The sequence below is a fragment of the Giraffa tippelskirchi genome, chromosome 6 (genome assembly GCF_054371585.1).
Source record: "Giraffa tippelskirchi isolate mGirTip1 chromosome 6, T2T-mGirTip1v1.2.pri, whole genome shotgun sequence".
In the NCBI taxonomy this organism is placed as follows: Eukaryota; Metazoa; Chordata; class Mammalia; order Artiodactyla; family Giraffidae; genus Giraffa; species Giraffa tippelskirchi.
In genome coordinates this window covers 82,416,148-82,434,703 of record NC_137280.1, presented here as the reverse complement: position 1 = coordinate 82,434,703, position 18,556 = coordinate 82,416,148, and the positions used below count along the sequence as shown (strand labels likewise).

Here is an 18,556-nt window from a genome sequence, read left to right as displayed (position 1 = left end):
TTAAAATCATTGATGCTGCTTTATTTACCAAAGGTGCTGGCCCGGGGCTGGTTCCGCCAGCCAGGCCCTCAGACAACCATAGGTGGGGAGGGTAGGGGGGGTGTCCCAGCTCAGTCTTGGTGGGCAAGGCCAAGTCAGCCTCACTGTGGGGGCAGTGTTCCCTCCTGGGGCCCTCGTGGGGCTCCTGCCCAGTGGCAGCAAGGTGGGCAGCAGGTGCCAGCACTGCTGTCTCAGGAAGGCACTTTCAGCTTTGGGGTCCCCAGGAAGAACTGCAGGATGCGGTCAGCCAGGAGCGCCAAACAGAAGTCCAGGAGGAGGACCTTCGCGATGACCAGCTTGAACTGTGGGGCAGGGAGTGCTGGTGAGTGAGGTGCCCACAGACAGGTCCAGGCTGAGTCCTGGCACCATGTCTACACAGCGACTCACCTCCACAGGGATGTCCACGAGTCCAAACTGGCTGTTGAACTCAGGTGAGGAGCCGACGAGCAGGCCCACAATGGCCAGGAGTGACACGGCCAGGCTCCACACCAGGGGCCTGTTCTCAGGCAGGCTCTCCATGAAGGGTGGGCCCTGTGGGGACAGACATATGGACAGCTGTGTCATGGGTGCCCAGAGGGTGGGCAGGGGCTGCCTGGACAGGGGCTGGGCCTTACCTTGTAGTTAATGGCGAAGGTGGCCATCTGCATGGCCATGGCCATGATGTACACTGTGCTGTTGACTAGGCTCGGCTCAAATTCTTTGTATAGGTCCACAAACTGCTCCTGCCTGCAGGGACACATGGGGGTCAGGGCCCCTTCATGACCCCTGCTGCACCCCCTGCCCCTCAGAACCAGGACTCTGCTGGCCCGGTCACCCCAGGCCAACATCTGCACGTGTCCTTCCTGCCCCACCTCCCCCCCAGGGCGGGCACTCACTTCTCAGGGCTCCGGGCCTGGGCCTCGCTGTACAGGTAGATGAGACTCACAAAGTGCACGCAGAACTGCAGCGTGACAGTGAGGATGGTGTACAGGTTGAAGATGTTGGGCAGGGGCCGCTCTCGGGACAGTGTCTTCAGGGGCTGCAGAGGCAGACTGGGGGTCAGGGCCCAGGCTCAGCCTGGGGTCACCCACCTACCTGCTTCCTGGCAGGCCTTATGTAGAGAGTGGTCACTGAATTCTGGGGGTTACAGGTCGGCACCAGGTGTCTGCTCACTCCTCCAGCTCCTCAGTCCAGATGCCACCTCAGCCTCACTCAATGCCCACGTGCTGCACAGCTATTACAGGGGTCTTATGATCCACTATGCCCCAGCTCTAGAATAAATGTAAATTCCCCTGCCCCCACTACTGCTCATGGTGCAGGCGTGGTCAACCCAGACCACCACCCACTCCCTCTGGCCTCCAGGGCCTCCCTGCACCAGCCCTTGACCACTGTGACCTTTACAGGGTTCCTGGCTGCTTCTCTTTTCTTTATACGTGGACTTGAGTGTCAGCATCACACAGGCCTCCCTGACCGACCCGAGGCTGTTCCCCACAGCCCGTGTGACCCCACTTGGTGTTCCCCTCAGCACTGCACACTTTCTGAGTGGTCTTGATAATCGTCTCCCCATCTGTCTTGCTGTCACCTGTGTGGCCCACCTGAGACCCCAGCATGTGGATAATGGTGGGCCAGAGATGCTTCACTCTGAAGAAAACAAGTGGGCACCTACTGTGCCCCCGATCTCCATCTGTAACTTGGAGGTGACAGTTCCCACCCCAAGGGCTGCTGCGCAGATACATCAGACGCGTGGCTCCACCTTTAACAGTGTGCCCTGGGTGGCCCAACTGTCAACTGATGGCCACCCATCAATCCGAGAAGCCTCTCAATACCTCTAGGGCAGGAATCACGGCTCAGAGAAGCAGAAGGTGCCCTGGGGCTGGGGCAGGAGCCCCTGCTTTTCTCAGGCTCCTGGCCCACCTTGGAGCGGGAGATGAAGAGGAAACAGCCAGCCAGCAGCAGCCCCTGCAGCGTGGCCTGGAAGTCACTGAACTTGACACCCTCCAGGTACAGGACGCTCTGGCTGTAGGCCAGGATGAGGGCGTTGAGCGCCAAGATCTTGAACATCTGCAGTGTGGTCACCAATGTGCATCGGCCCTGCTTGATCACGTGGCAAACTGTGAGGGAAGGCAGGTGTGGGCCTGGGGGCCAGGCAGTATGGGCCGAGGGATGGGGCAGGGGGAGAAGCAAGCAGCAGGACTCACTGCACTGGATCGAAGAGAGCTTGGAGGTGAAGGGCGCGGCGATGCTGGCATCCCCCAGCTTCACGATGGGCGTGCTTTCGTCTTCTAGGTCCCGCAGCACCTGACTCAGGCGGTCCTACGAAGCAGGCAGATGGGTGAGACCTGACCACCAGGGGGCGCTGGTGCTCCTCTCTTCCGGAGACTCACCCGCTGGGAAGCCAGCTGTTCCTCTGGCGGTGGGAGCCCTGACCTCTGCTTGGCAGTCCTGGAGGTGGCCCTGACTCCACTGTTGCTCAGGATGGGACTGTCCCGGGGCCGTCGCCGTCGTTCGACGACCCGCTCAGGGGCGTTGGCCAGGAGGGCCACACCTGGTGGGAGAGTATGTCAGGAGCTAGAGCATGGAGCCTCTGCTCAACACTGCTCACCCGGTACCAAACCTCCCCATCCACCCCAAGGGGTGAGCACCTCAGAGAGCATCCGTCTTACTTTCTACAAACTACTTATAGAAAAATGACAAGAGAAAAGCAATACCCAAATAAAGTATGTGACACTATATAGGTCCAAAGTGATTCCCAGAGAAGTTTATTGCCAAGAGTCACGCGGTCATGAGAATTGTAGTTGATAAACCAAGTAAATATCTGAAAAGCACTGAAAGAAGCTGGGGCTTCCCAGGTGGTGCTAGTGGTAAAGAACCCGCCTGCCAATGCAGGAGACCCGGGTTTGATCCCTGGGTTAGGAATATCCTCTGGAGGAGGGCATGGCAACCCAGTCCAGTATTCTTGCCTGGAGAATCCCATGGACAGAGGAGCCTGGTGGATTACATGGAGTCGCACAGAGTTGGACACAACTGAAGCGACTTAGCACGCACATATGAAAGAAACGAGGTTAAATTGTCTTTAAACATCAGCTTGATATCTATACTCTGTTGACACAGAATTAAGGTGGTAAACTCTCCTGGCCTCGGCTTTTGGTGCTCACACAATGCCTGGGGGGAGGGCTGAAAAAACCGAGTTGTGTCTGCCCCATAGAACCTACCTGGGCCCCCACCAGAGGTCCTGGGGGCCCAGGCAGGGTGGGGGTGGGGTGTGCACTGAGAAAAACCAAGTTGTGTCTGCCCCGTGGAGCCTCCCTGGCCCCCACCACACTCTTCCTCAGGCACGTGTATCCCTTCCTGGCCTCGGAGCCCTTCAGATCCCCAACCCCACAGGTCCCTGCCCCATCTCTTCATCACTGCCGCCTTACAGAACTGGCTTAGTGGCGTGCCCCTGATGGTAAGCCAGTGATGGCAAAAGAGCTCCCCATGCCCAACCCCAGGCTCACCCACATCAGCGTGCTTCAGGGCACCCACGTCATTGGTGCCATCTCCACACATGAGGGTCACGTAGCCCAGCTCCTTCAGGCTGGTGATGACAAACTCCTGTTTGGGGAAGAGATGGGCCGAGTGAGGGCTGTGTGCCATGCCCAATGCCCCGCCTGCCCTCTGCCACTCCCTGTACCCACCTTCTGTTTGGGGGCCACTCGGGCAAACACTTGCACGTAGGGGATGAGGCAAAGCAGTAGCTGGGGGTCCTCGGCCTGCAGGTGGGCCAGGCCGTCGCCCGTGAGGCACAGCGCGTGCTCCCGGGCCAGGGCCTTGGGGGAGCCCTGGGCCAGGGGCTGTGAGATGCTGCCGTCGATGGAGCGCCACTCACACAGGCCACCTGCGGAGCCGGGGCTCAGGGTCAGGGCAGGGGTCCAGCTGCTCAGGTGGACCCTCTTACCTGGACCCCACGTATGCAGTCCTTGCCCTCCTTCTCTGGAGCACCTCCTGCTCCCTACCCCTCCTAATCCAGGTCCACACCAACTTGCACCCTAGACTCTCAGCACCTCACAGAGATCATCCATGGAAGGCCCCGATACAAAGAATCTGAAAACCTAGGGCCTAGGCCACTAGAGACTGCATGAAGAGGCCAGAGCCAAACCCAGAGAGCGTTTGCCTACAACTCTGCTCTCCTAGGCCAGGGCACCCCATGTCACTTCCTCAGGCCAAACACTGCTTGCTATCCACTCTCCCTTTCTAGCTGGTGGGTCTAGGCCCAGATGCTGAGTGTCAAGGATGGCTGAGGGCAGTCTACCAGCCCTTGTGGCACTGCACTGGCCCTGAGCTGTCTCAGCCTGGAGGGAAAGCAATCTCCACCTGGCTTCTGTTCTAGCTGTTTTGCGAAAGTAGCTTGGCTGGAAAGCTAACAGTCTTGGTAGTCCCCTCTGGGCCACCACTCTACGATTTCCCAGGCTCTGGAAGAGTACAGTGCCTGGGACTGGGACAGAGATCTGGGACACAATACAGACCGAGAGGAGGGCGAAGGGGTTCCGGCAGCCCCCTCGGCTGGGCCACACCAGCATCCTCCTCTGTCCGGCCTGCTGCCTGGTGATGTCCCTGGTGCATGTTGCTCCCAAGCCAGGCCCTGCACTGGCATTGGGTGCCACCCTAGGGCATCTGACAGATTCCATCCCACCAGCTGGAGGTGCTGGAACTGGATTTGCCTCTTGACCAGTCTGATTCTGAGGCACCACTCACAACCAGTTCGGTTACTCAGGAGACACCAGAGACCACGAGCTCTGGACCTGAGTTCAAATCCTTAGTCACAATGTCTCCAAAAGACCTAGGTAGATGGATTCACTTCTGTTTCTTTCGAACCCAACAACTGACCCAGCTGGGTTCCTACATGGTGCGGGGATGGCAGGCCCTTCCTTGTGGAGCAAAGGGTTGAGCTGGTGAAGCTAACCAAGCCCTCCGCCCTGGGTCTGGCCACACCAAACATGAGCACCAGCGGCCCCCGCGCTCACCATGGGAGCGCTCAGGCAGCCAGCCGGGCCCAAGGTGGCTGGGAGGCCACGAAACGTGGGCTGCTGTGACTGTAACCAATCGCCTTAAGATTGCAGGTCACTGCCGGTCCTGGAGCCAGTGGTTATCTGCATGCTGCCGCACAGCTGGAGTGTGGAGTTCCCAGGCTTATGGGGCAGGGCTGTGATGGACAGGCCTATGTCACAGGTGCTGGAGGATGCCAGGCATGCCCACTCAGGCCTGGCACAGAGGCAAGCCACCAGATGGGAACTGCTCTTGGACTCAAGGTCCTCCCAGCTCACAAGACATGGGGCCTCACCTTTCTCCGTGGGAGGCTGCAGGATCAGCGTATGAGCCTTCTCAATGAAATGCAACTCCTGAGCCACATGGCAGGCAGTGAGCGGGTTGTCACCTGTGATCATGACCACCTGGGGAGAAGGCAGAAGCTCAGTAGGGCAGGGCTCAATGGTCAGAACTGCAGCCTGGAGGCATGGGAGCTAAGTCTCTTCTAAGGAAGGCCACAGAGGGAGATCTTGGCCTCCTACTGGAGACTGGGCTTCCAGGAGCCATAATGTCTAGTAGCGGTCTCTACAAATAGTGTATGTATCTGTGTCTTTGTGAGAACACTCATAGCCTTTAATTACAGTATATACCAAGAACCAGCCTTTGGTGTGGACTCTTTGGCTTGGAGCCTGGTGATGGGAAGACGGGCCCTGACTACTGAGGGCCAGGTGAGGACTAATCACATCACTACCCTCTGACACTTCCAGCTCATTTCCCACACCTAAAAACTGCATCCTGAGCCCCCAACTAGAAAACACAAACCACCAGGACTGACAGAGCAAAGCCACTGGGACAGACGCGGCCTGTCTGGGTGTTGTCTCCACATCCTCTCAGCCAGTCTCAACTTTTCCCTAAGATGTGGTGGAATGGGGGAAGAGCTCTCATCTCCCAGGGACGCTGGGGGCCTGATGAAGTGAGGTGAGAAGGGTGGGCATGGGTCCTAGAGCATCCTCAAGATGGGACAGCACGAGTGTCCAAGTCATGGTGGAGCTCAACCAAAAGCCATGCTCTTTGCTTCCAAGACCCAGACACCCACCCCCGGGCACCCCATGGAGAGCCAATTTTTCTACTGTCACATCCCCGTCTCTGTGAGGAGCAGCTAAGACTGCCCACCCAGGGGTCCTGGTAGAAAGGGGGCCAGTGGCTGTACCCGATGGGAGGCGTTCTGGATCTCACGGATCACGGCCTTGGAATCAGCCTTGAGTGGGCAGGAGACCACGATGAAGCCGACGAACTTGAGGTTGCACTCCAGGGCCTCCCGCTTGACCTCCCGGGCCTGCGGATGGACACACCAGGGCCCTAAAGATCTGTTTCTCTCCTTCCCCAATACTTAGGCTCTGACACAACACCACGCTGGGGATGGGGCGGTCAGAGACAGCCCCCTCCTTGCAGGAGCAAGACCTGAGGGGTCAGAAGGTGAGAGATGTGGGGCTCCCTGGTGGCAGAGGGGCTAAGCAGTGGCTGGGTGGTCCTGGCTCCCCAGTGGCACCTCTACCCTCTATCACGGACAACAGCGTGGCACCAAGTCCTTGTGAGTCCACTTCTAGGACAAGAGAGTCTGGACTCTCCTTTGATGACCACTGAGCACGAGCTGACCCTCTTCACCTCACACCAGAAAGCAAAAGTCTGCCCTCATGGAGCTTGCCTTCTCCTGGAGGAGACGTGTAGTCAAGTCACAGAACCCAGAGCACTGAGTACCATGAGACAGACGAAGGCAGGGATTGGGGCGGAGGGTCGTGGGGTGGCACAGAGCTGGGTGGCTCTGACGGGTCTGTGACTAGGCTCAGGAATGGGTCTTGAATGAGGCTCTGGACACAGAGGTGTGACCTGCTGCGCTTTCTGGAAGGATCTCATGGCCACTGGGTGCAAGCAGATGAAAGCCACTTGGATGAGGGCCGAAGTGGAAGCAGACAGAGGAACAGTGTTGGTGATGGAGGTGGGAGAAGAGTCTACAAGGATGTGGGCTGTGACCAAGGGCTGGGGATGTCCCAAGATCGTACAGTGGCCAGGCGGCTGGGCAGGGGACGGGTGGAGCTGGGGAACCCAAGGCGCCCCAAGGCCTCCCCAAAGGGGTGTGAGGACAGGAGGTGAGACCTGGGTGTGCTCTTCAGGGAGCAGCCGTGGATTTGGGGATGGGGTGGGGTCCGTAGGGGAGGGGGCATGCTGGGGAGAAGAAGAAACTGCGGACTGAGTGCCACCTGGGGCCTCCAAAGGTAGAGGCCAGGGAGGAAGACGATGAAATTGTGGCTGCTCATGGTGGCACCACAGGGGCTAGAAGGTGATCCGCATGGGGGGTTGGCAGGTGGGGGGCCTGGGCCCTTACCTGCTGGTGAGTGAGGTGCCCCAGCTCCTTATACCCCAGCGCCAGAACACGGGCTCCTTCCCGGGAAATCTCCGTGTGAATGTGGTGGTAGTCAGGTGGGCACTGGGTGAACTGCAGGGAACGCAGGGGGGTGTCACCGACTGCCCTGTAACCGCCCTCCCTACACAGGCCGGGGCTGGCTCACCATGGAGTGCAGGGTTTCGGGGGCCCCCTTCACGGCCGCGATGTAGCAGAGATCGGTGGAGCCAAGCTTCTCATAGGAGGCGAGCACGGACATTCGCTTTAGGGCACTGGCAAAATGAAAGCGCTGGTGAATTCTCAGCCCCTGAGTTTTAATACTTCGGGGGAATACTTTCTCATCTGGAAACAAACAAGCAAGTCCTGAGGGCCTTCGCTCAAAAGAGGCCGCCCAGCACCTCCCGCCCCCGCCGCGCCCGGCCCTGCCGCCCATCCTCCCCCTGCCTCCACACATGGGGTCTGGCTCTGGGAGGGGTCAGAGCTGGGTGATCTGGGCACAGAGGACCCTGCCCCAGGTAAGAGGCGAGCCTGTGCCCACCCGCCTGCCCCTGAGTTGAACACACAGGTGTCTGACAGGTACACCCTGCCTGCCCGGGGATGTGCAAGCTGGTGGTGAACCTGAGGCCCCAGCCCCTCACCTCTGGTCAGTGTCCAATCTACGGCCGTCAGCATGGCTTTCTCCAGGGGGTCCCCCACGAGTGTCCCATCGTCCAGCTGCATGAGGGAGTGGCATGAGGCCAGAGCCCGGTGGGTCTCTATGGGGATGCTGGACACAGGGGTCACCTCCTTCCCGTCTCTGCAAGGAGGAGGACCTGCTGGTTACAGGCTGGAGGTGAGTGGGCAGAGGAACCCCTGGGAACTGCCAGTCAGGACGAGGGATGGGCCCCCACACTCCAGTCACAGGGCAGGGGCAACAATGACAGGGTATTAGTGTGTGGCCTTGGTCCTTGTGCTGTCTGCGCCTGCTTCATGATGTCCCCAGAGATCACGTGGCTGCCTGAGGCCTGAGCTGACCCACGTGTCACTGCTGGGGGGACCCTTGGAGTGGACAGGCCCTCACTTTGAAAGCTTGGGCCAGGCAGCTCTCTGTCCCTTGAACTCCCAGAAATGCCCCTGCTGGGCACCTGGTGATCCCGATGCTCCATGCTCACCGGAGCCCGGCCACACCGCGCACCACCAGGCTGTCACTGGTCAAGGTCCCTGTCTTGTCGAAGCAGCACACCTCCACCTTGCCAGCGAAGGGGATCCGGAAGGGCTCCGTGCAGTACATGTCTGGGTGGTGGGAGCCAGGGTCAGGGGTCCTGCTGGGCTTCAGCCCACTCGGCACCCTGTCCCTGCCCCGGAGACTCACAGAGCTTGGCCAGAGCGATGAGAGAGGTGTTGACGGCCAGAGACAGTTCAATGGGCAACTCAGGGGGCACGACGGAGGTGAGGATCAGCGTGCATTCCAGAAATAGCTTGTAGCGGTTCCGGCTGGGGTCCTTGGTACCTGCAAAGACAGGGCCTGCCAGTCTGGGGGCCACGGGCATGAGGCCTAGCAGATGGCAGGGGGAGGGGGTCAGGGCACTAACCTTCGATCCACACGTAGGCGGCTGCCGCAATGGCAAAGACCAGGAGGAAGAGGATGAAGATGAAGGTCTCCAGGTTGTTCGCCGTCACCCTCTTGACCCCAAAGAGGATGGTGCGCAGCAGCTTGCCCTAGAGGGACGGAGGGCAGAGGGCTTTCCTGGGAGGGCGGCAGCCTCTCCTGCCCCATGACTGAGACGGGGGTCAGGGAAGGAAAAGACTGTGACGGGGGCAGGTGCTGGATTCTCCAGAAGGAGAGCTGACCATCATCTTTCCTAGGGAATCCTTAAGCTGTTAGTGTTTACTTGGCCCAGACTGTTTGTGATTCCCAGGTGTGCAGGATCAGAGTCTGGGGTCTCTACTACAGCCCCAGCCAGGGAAAGCTGAGCAGGTCTGGGGCTTGTCTCTGCACCGTGGCCCGCAGCCCAGCATCTGCTACCAGAACGTGCTTATGGGCTGGATGTTCTGGGGTCTGAAAAGGCTGTCACCTCAGCTACCCACCAGTTGCCCCAGGTACCACCCTCCTCAGGATGGGGCAAGGTGCCACACCTGGGACGTGTTGAATCCAGTCCTCAGGACGTAGGCCACACACCCATTGTCCACGGCTGGGGAGACAAAGAGTGGGCGTCATTCATGTCTGCATATCCCAACCCTCTCTTGGGGCCAAGCAGACTCGGGGTGTGGGGGTGGCAGGGTGGGGACATCCCCCAACACCCTTGAGGCACCTACGCTTCAGGCCTGTGGTGGCTTTCTGGGGGGGGATGTGCTGCACCACTTTCGTGCCCCCGAAAATGACGTGGAGCCGGGAGTCGGCCTGAAGGTCCAACACCCGGCTGGGGCTGAGGTCTTCGATGGGCTCCTGGGGAGGAGGAGAGGACGGTAGAGTCAACGGCTAATCCCGCCCCGGCCTCCTCTGTCCCTAGTCTGGAGTCTGCACGGAGCCCGCCTGACCCTCACGGGGCTCCCCGTCTAACCGGGTGCATGTTACCAGGGTCACGGGCCCCGCTCTGGCTGCTTTCTACCTTCATGTAAAGTACTGATCCCCCGGGACCCTGTACCTAGCCCTACCCCGCAGTCACAAGTTCTACTCTCTCAGCCCACCTCAGCCTGAGACCCCAGAGTCCCTAACACCCCACTGATGCTGCTGCCTCTCTCATCTCCTCCTTCTCGTCGTCACCACCAGGCTTCCCTTAGTCCAGGGTGCTAACCCGCCAGGAAAGCTAGGAGCCCCATCTGTGCCTCCTCTGTCTCCTGCCTGTTTCCTCCCCAATGAGTGTGATGCTGACAGGCCTGAGTAGACGGAGGAGCACTCCCCTCCCCGACGCCCGACCCAGCACCTTCATCTGGGGCACTGACTCCCCGGTGAGCATGGCCTCGTCCACGATGCAGCGGCCCCGCAGCAGCAGCACATCACATGGCACTAGGTTCTCCTGGGGGGAGCGGCCTGTGGGGCAGGGGTGAGGGGGTTGGACCGCAGTCTGAGGCCAAGGCTCCCACTGGGGTGGAGCAGGCCTGGTCCTCACCGATTGAGACAATGTCCCCGGGAACAATCTCATCGCTGGCGATGGGCCTCCACTTTCGGCTTCGGTAGACCTGGGTGGGGGCGGGGTGCCGTCAGTTCTGGGGATGCTCCTGTGCTGTGCCCACCCCAAGACTACAGGGACCCTCCTACCCACCCACTGCCCTACTGGCTGCACCTGGATCATGTGGGGCTTGTTGCCCATCTTCCGGATCTCTGACATGTTCCGCATCTGCTGCTGTACCAGGGAGGCCTCGAAGGCCACCAGCATGGAGAGTGTGAAGACACTGTAGTACCAGTACTCATCCAGACACCAGAGTCCCACGCAGAACACCTGGGGGACACGGGCCTGTCTGTTCCCAGGAATGCGGGGAGACCGCCTGTGGCAGACTGGCTGGCATACCGAGGGCCACTCTGCCCACGGGCTCTGACCATGAGGGCAGGGAGAAGTTTTCATGTTTGGAGGTGGGTGTGAGAGCCCCAAGAACAGGTGGGGAGAAGGACCAGCGCTGCTGCTTTACCTGGAACACAAAGAAGGGTGCTGTGGCTCTCTCCTTGAACAGCTCCGAGAAGTCAGGCACCACCATCTCGGCCCTGAAAGAGACAGATGGCTCACCCTGTTACGGGCAGGAGGCCCCACCTTGACACCTCCACTTGGGGGGCACCGAAGGCCTTCCTGGGCAACAGGATGCTCTGTTCAAGTCTGTCTTCTTGACCGTGCAGCACTGAAGCAGGCATGCTGACTGCCTGCAGCCCTCTGCTCTGCAGAAGCCTGATGACACTTCTGAATCTGCACTACAGGCACTTCAGGGAGCCGCCACCCACTCGGCGGGGCTGGTGAAGACAAGAACCTGTCATGTGCTTGGGGCACAAGGCGGGGGGCGGGGGGGGGGGCGCGGCAGGGAGGAACGGCTGACTGTGGGCCAGGAGCCCTGAGGCTGCAGAGGAGGCTGGGCAGCTGGGCGCTGTGGGGCACCCCAGGGCCTGAGACCACATGCCTGAACCCCACCCTACTATGGAGAGGGGCGGTCTGAGCTGGGATTTCCCAAAGACTCCTTGGATGAAAGCCCTGGAATTTGAGGAGGAGGGCTGAAAGGTGTGCTCTGCAACACTCCGGGTGGTGGCTGGCTCTGCCAGGGGAACAGGTCAACTTGGGCTGTCTTTGTTTGGCCCTGCAAAACTGCAGTGACACCCAGGACGTGGGACTCAAGAGAAAGAAACTGCACAGTGGCTGCGTTGCGATACAAACTGAGCTCCGGCCCGGACTGTGCAGGGTGCCTTCACCTGAGTGAAGGTGGTGTGAAAGGGGATACCCCAGGCTGTCGGCATGCTGACCAGGGTGGGCTGGGGGGAGAATCAATAAATGCCTCTAGTAAGACTTCCGATTAGATTGCTGGGTGCGGTAACGTTTTTGTGGTTTTTGAAAAGCAGCTAGATCAAGAAGTAATTTCCTAGAGGTTCTGAGGGTTTCTGAGTCAAGGACAATCACCAACAGGATAGGGGCTCTGAAGCCCAGCTCTGGTCCCACCCGGCCTGGTGTTGACACAGGTGGTTCTGAAGATGAAAGGAGAAAGTGCTAAGGGAGCATCTGCATTCCACCTGGTACAAACAAGAGCTGTTCTGATCACCACCATCTTTGTTTCTTATTATCACTCACACAGTGCTGGGATATGTATGAGAAAAATGACAAGAATTCACATCTAAAGAAAAAATTTCAAATGAAGAAGAGAACTAGACACACAAGGCAAGGATGAATAGCCTTGGGCCAGGCTCCCAGCTATGGGCCCTTCAGGGGGTCCTATCAGCAGGCACTGGGAGAGATGAGACTAGAACACCTTTCTCAAATGGCACCTGCCATGTTAGCCTGGGACGTCTTGTTGAAAAGGCAGACTCCCCCAAACCACCGAGCATACACAAATGGGGAAGGTGCGATTAACTGGGGAAGGGACCCGGCCTGTGACTATAAGACAGAGCCTTAGCCCTGTCTCAGCAGGGGCAATACACAAGGATGCTGGGACTTACTTGTTGCTCCCAAACTTCTTCTCAGCGGCACGAATTTCCGAGTCCTCCTGGAACCCTCTGTTGCTCTGGTAGAATGAGAAAGCATTTCCCACTGGAAAGGCCACGGGGAGAAAACGCTTCTTCTCCAGGGCATCATAGGAATACTTGATCTTCTGGAATTCGAAAGACAGCACCTCCTGCCCGTCTTCGCCCTGTGGGAGGTGAGTCTGTGGCAGGGGCCCCTGGCCTGGGGATCCCACCTGAGCCCATGCTGGAGCCAGTGGTCCCTACCTCATCACGATGCAGGGCCACGAGCTCGGTGGAGCCATTGTTGGGAGTCGGCACCACCTTCACTAAGGTCGCTTTGCAGGCGTCGTACTCCTGTGAGAGGCAAAGCGCAGCTGCTGAGCCCTCCTGAAGTCCCAGCTCCACATTCTGGAACATGCCACTGGGCTCTGGGTGTGGGCTTGGCCACACCCAGTTTACCATTGGGACAAGGGACAGCATTTCACTGGGCCTTTGGTCCCGCCCATATCATAAAGCCAGGGTCATGAACAGTGCCAAGCGCCCAAGGCTCTGCTGACGAAGATAAACTCCAGCAGGAAAAATGCTGCCCAGCACGAGGTACGCATCCATGTGAGTCAGGCCCTGTCCAGCCCACCTGGCCTGCTGCTCCCACTGACCGCCCCCCTCCCCCGCTGCCCATTACTATTCTGTGTTCTCCAGTGACAAGGGACAACAAGCATCATCCTCGCTTCAGCAAAAGGCACAGCGAAGTGCACATGCTGTCTTTTTTCTGCCCGGAATGCATGGTCACACCCCTGGCTTTAGGCTTTTGCTCAAACGTCACCTCCTCAGGAAGCTGCTCCACCTCAAGTTCCCTCATAGGATCCTTGTCCTGGTTTTCCCTTTTGCATTGACTGTGGAGTTCCATCTCCCCCACTAACACCATGAAAGCAATGCATTTTGTCTGTTTTGTTCGTTGTTATTCCTCCAGCACTTAAGACACGGAGGCACTGAACAGAGCTGCGTTAGCGCTCTCTGCTGTGAGCTGCATCCACTCCACAGCTGCGATCCTGAGAAACAAGGCCCTGCCCCTCCAGGAGTTCATGGTCCCCAAAGCAGGCAGAAACCAATGACAAAAGACAGAACTACAAACCCTGGAAACGCCAGGCGGAAAGGTGCAAAGTAGTACATGGGGCCAGCAGCACGCCAGGTGCTCTGCAGATGTCATCTCAGGTTCTTCTTACACTGGCACCCTGAGCTAAGTGTTATGGTTCTCACTTTACAAAAGGGGAAACTGAAACCCAGAGAGGAGAAGCACCCTTGTCTGAGATCTCTGATGTAAACTCAGATCTGCCGATCCTAACCTCCAGCTGTTGAGCTCTCCATTTCTGGAGAGGAAGTTAGTAACAGTCACACTTTTTAGCTGCAGGCTAATAGGCAGCTGGAAGTTTGGGGGTATCACCCCCTCAACTTCCCTCCATTCTTTTGTCCCTCACTGGGGTCTTTCATTGCACTGACTGGAAGCTACCAATCCCAGAAGTTTGAGTCTCCCTCCTGGGATAAGAGAGATTTCACTTTCTCAAAAGAGAGAATTCAGTCCATATTTGGAGTCAGACAAGTTGTAGGGTGGGGTTGTTGTTTCCCTTTCTCTTTCTGGAGCCCTTGGTGCTGTTCCCTTTCTCTCTTCTTTCAGCAAACATGTCTGGGATGAGAGGGGAGGCTGACCTCAGTCCCCATGGCTCCACACCTGCTGGAGTCATATGAGGCAGGCCCAGAGGGCAGTGGACAGTCAACTGCTAGCCCTGGGACTAGCACTGGGATGAGCGCTAGCGCTCATCCAGACCTCACTGCTAAAGGTCACATGTCCTAGCATGCTGTTGTATTCTGAGGGTGGCCCTCCTTAACATCATACCCTTGCAGACGTACGTAACAGTCTCTGAGCAGTAAGTCACTTGCTCACAAATACCCACTGCTCCTCTTAAACGCTGCAGTTAAGTTACTGCAGTTAATAACTACATTTCAAGCTCATTTTGGTCGTTGCGGGGTGGAGGCTGCCAGCACTGGCCAGCAGGACTGATGCTCCGTTCTCAAGATGCACAGACAGGGATGTTCATTCTACAGGTCTAGCCTCACACTGTGAAAAATAAAGTAGGAGACAGACAACAAAAAAGGTAGGACCGATTCTAGGAGACTCATACTCGCTAGTATGGGAGCTAGCAAATGGTGACATATGCAAGGCTCTGCGCTAAGCTTTTTACAGGATACCTTATCGATCTAATTGAGCACACCAGGAAGGAATTTCAGAGAAGGGAAGTAACCTGCGCCAGGGTCGTACAGCTAAGTCACTAGCCGGTCAGAATTTAGCGAGCAGCGCAAAAGGATGGAGGGCGCCCAGAGGCACCTGGGACCAGCTGAGGCAGCCCCGGCTGGGTTGGGGACGGACACGAACGCAGAGGCTGAGATCCGCGGTGAGGCCTGACCATGGCCGTGGTCGGTCTCGGGCGCGCACACTTACCGGGGTGCAGGTGAGCGCGCAGTGCGCGTGCACGGACCAATGCCCCGAGAGGACGGTGAGCGCGTGCGCCAGGCAGATGGTGGCGAGCACAAGCAGCGCGGCCTCGGGGATCTGCGCCCAGCTGCTGCCCCAGCCCCAGAAGCCGGTAGCTGCGGAACCCAGCCAGGCCGGGTAGAGTAGCCCCACGAATGGCAGCAGCGTGAGGCGCCGCAGCAGCGCCAGCCGCCGGTACGGCCACACAGCGGCGACCAGCTCGTCGCCGCTCTGTATGAGTGCCGGCCCAGCGGCAAGTAGCGTGCGCGGTTGCAGCCTGGGCTTGGGCTGTCCGGCAGGCCGGGCCCCGCAAGGAACCGCATTGCCCACCGCCGCCTCCGCCGCCATCTTTCCCAGCGCCGCGCTCCCTTCCGGGCAGAGGTACCGGCTCACTTCCGATGTTTTACTTCCGGTAAAACCTGGGGGCCGCCATGACACATGGGAGGAAGACGAGCCCGGGAAACGTAGGTGTTTGTGTCTGAATTTGGCTACTCAGGGCATCGCCATGACAGGCTGTAGCCGGAAGGAGACGCAGGGCACCGCCATAATAGAGAGGGCTTGAAATGACTAAGACCGCCTACCTGCTCTGCCACGCCGGATTGAGACCGGAAAAGACGAGGCAAGGTGGGCTGGGCGCCACCATGACAACCTAAACCGGAAGAAGCGAATTCTCCTCGGAGTCTGGGTCGGGAAGGGTGGAGCCTGGACGCTGCGGAGGCGGAACCAAAGAAGTGCCGGTGCTGTGTGGGCGGGGTTTATCATGAGGGTGGAGCTTGTGTGGGTGGGGAGAGGGTGAGGCTTCCTTCCCTCAGGGCTTGGCTTAGCCTGAGGCTGGTGGGCTTAGAGGGTCAAGACAGGATACAGTTCAGCTCAGTCCTGTGCGACTCCTTGCGACCCCATGGGCTGCAGCACGCCAGGCTTCCCTGTCCATCACCAAATCCGGGAGTTTACTCAAACGCATGTCCATTGAGTCCGTGATGGCATCCAACCATCTCAGTCTCTGTCGTCCCCTTCTCCTGCTGCCTTCAATCTTTCCCGGCATCAGGGTCTTTTCTAATGAGACGGCTCTTTGCGTCTGGTGGCCAAAGTATTGGAGCTTCAGCTTCAGCATCAGTCCTTCCAATGAATATTCAGGACTGATTTCCTTTAGGACTGACTAGTTTGATCTCTTTGCAGTCCAAGGGACTCTCAAGAGTCTTCTCCAATACCACAGTTCAAAAGTATCAATTCCTTAGTGCTCAGCCTTCTTTATGGTCCAGCTCTCACATCCATACATGCCTATTGGAAACACCATACCTTTGACTATATGGACCTTTGTTGGTAAAGTAATGTCTCTGCTTTTTAATGCATTGTCTAGGTTTGTCAAAGCTTTTCTTCCAAGGAGCAAGCATCTTTTAATTTCATGGCTGCTATCACCATCCACAGTGATTTTGGAGCCCAAGAAAATAAAGCCTGGCACTGTTTCCATTGTTTCTCCATCTATTTGCCATGAAGTGCTGGGACCAGATGCCATGATCTTAGTATTTTGAATGCTGAGTTTTAAGGAAGCCTTTTCACTTTCCTTTTTCACCTTCAAGAGGTGGTCTAGTTCCTCTTTGCTTTCTGCCATAAGGGTGGTGTTATCTGTGTATGTGATAATATTGATTGATATTTCTGCCAGCAATCTTGAGTCCAGCTTGTGCCTCATCCAGCTGGGCATTTTGCATGATGTACTCTGCATGTAAGTTAAATAAGCAGGTTGACAATATACAGCCTTGATGTACTCCTTTCCCAATTTTGAACCAATCCATTGTTCCTTGTCTGATTCTAACTGTTTCTTCTTGATCTGCATACAGATTTCTCAGGAGGCAGGTAAGGTGGTCTGGTATTCCCATCTCTTTAAGAATTTTCCACAGATTGTTGTGATCCACGTAGTCGAAGGCTTTAGCATAGTCAATGAAACAGAAGTAGATGTTTTTTTGTGGAATTCTCTTGCTTTTTCTATGAGCCAACGGATGTTGGCAATATCACAGTCAATATCACAGTAATTCAAGTCAGAGCTGAAACAACTAATGCTGAAGAAGCTGAAGTTGAACGGTTCTGTGAAGATCTACAAGACCGGCTAGAACTAACACCAAAAAAAGAGATGTCCTTTTCATCATAGGGGATTGGAATGGAAAAGAAGGAAGTCAAGAGATACCTGGAGTAACAGGCAAGTTTGGCCTCAGAGTACAAAATGAAACAGGGCAAAGACTAACAGAATTTTGCCGAGAGAATACACTTGTCATAGCAAACACCCTCTTCCAACAACACGAGAGATGACTACACATGGACATCTCCTGACTGATTACGTTCTTTGCAGCCAAAGGTGGAGAAGCTCTATACCGTGAGCAAAAACAAGACTGGGAGCTGACTGTGGCTCAGCTCATGAAATCCTCATTGCAAAATTAAGACCTAAATTGAAGAAAGTAGGGAAAACCGCTAGACCTTTCAGGTATGACCTAAATAAAATCCCTTATAATTATACAGTGGAAGTGGCAAACAGAAGTTCAAGGGATTAGATCTGGTAGGCAGAGTGCCTGAAGAACTATGGACATTCGTAGCATTTGTAACATTGTACGGGAGGCAGTGATCAAAATCATCCCCAAGAAAAAGAAATGCAAAAAGGCAAAGTGGTTGTCTGAAGAGGCCTTACAATAGCTGAGACAAGAAGAGAAGTGAAAGGCAAAGGAGAAAAGGAAAGATACACCTATCTGAATGCAGAGTTCCAAAGAATAGCAAGGAGAGTTAAGAAAGACTTCTGAAGTGAACAATGCAAAAACATAGAGGAAAACAATAAAATGGGAAAGACTAGAGATCTCTTCAAGAAAATTAGAAATACCAAGGGAACATATCATGCAAAGATAGGCACAATAAAGGACAGAAATGGTATGTACCTAACAGAAGCAGAATATACTAAGAAGAGGTGGCAAGAATACACAGAAGAGCTATACAAAAAAAGATCTTCATGACCCAGATAACCACGATGGTGTGATCAGTCACCTAGAGCCAGACATCCTGGAATGCAAAGTCAAGTGGGCCTTAGGAAGCATCACTACAAACAAAGCTAGTGGAGGTAATGGAATTCCAGCTGAGATGTTTCAAATTCTAAAAGACGATGCTGTTAAAGTGCTGTGCTCAATATGCCAGCAAATTTGGATAACTCAGCAGTGGCCACAGGGCTGGAAAAGGTCAGTTTTCATTCCAATACCAAAGAAAGGCAATGCGAAGAATGTTCAAACTACCGCACAATTGCATTCTTCTCACGGGCTAGCAAAGTGATGCTCAAAATTCTTCAAGGTAGGCTTCAACAGTATATGAACCGAGAACTCCCAGATGTTCATTTCAATACTTAGTAGTTCTTACCAATAGAAAACATGTAACAATATGTTTGAGATAAATTTGTTTTGATATGTTTATAATTTTTTCTGTCCTCTAATACAGTAGTTTATTTGAACTTTCACTGGATATTAAA

General features: G+C 56.1%; 1 protein-coding gene across 2 annotated transcripts; it reads right to left on the bottom strand.

Moving 5' to 3' along the window:
- On the bottom strand, positions 1-15,430 carry ATP13A1 (ATPase 13A1). 2 transcript variants are annotated; one of them, XM_081496067.1, is made up of 26 exons: positions 15,031-15,430; positions 12,801-12,890; positions 12,531-12,721; positions 11,030-11,102; positions 10,687-10,842; positions 10,513-10,582; positions 10,327-10,433; positions 9,715-9,848; positions 9,537-9,594; positions 8,995-9,121; positions 8,775-8,912; positions 8,575-8,695; positions 8,062-8,219; positions 7,590-7,765; positions 7,406-7,516; positions 6,233-6,358; positions 5,339-5,447; positions 3,696-3,895; positions 3,516-3,612; positions 2,403-2,563; positions 2,217-2,331; positions 1,933-2,129; positions 915-1,057; positions 654-765; positions 427-570; positions 1-341 (listed from the first exon to the last, which is right to left on the bottom strand). In XM_081496067.1, exons 1-26 carry the CDS (start codon positions 15,409-15,411, stop codon positions 231-233), a joined length of 3,606 nt encoding a protein of 1,201 aa, XP_081352193.1. In that variant the 5' UTR covers positions 15,412-15,430; the 3' UTR covers positions 1-230. The 2 variants fall into 2 exon arrangements, with proteins under 2 accessions (XP_081352193.1, XP_081352194.1); XM_081496068.1 differs by having other exon boundaries at positions 9,539-9,594; positions 9,719-9,848.
- Between the last annotated feature and the right edge of the window lie 3,126 nt (positions 15,431-18,556).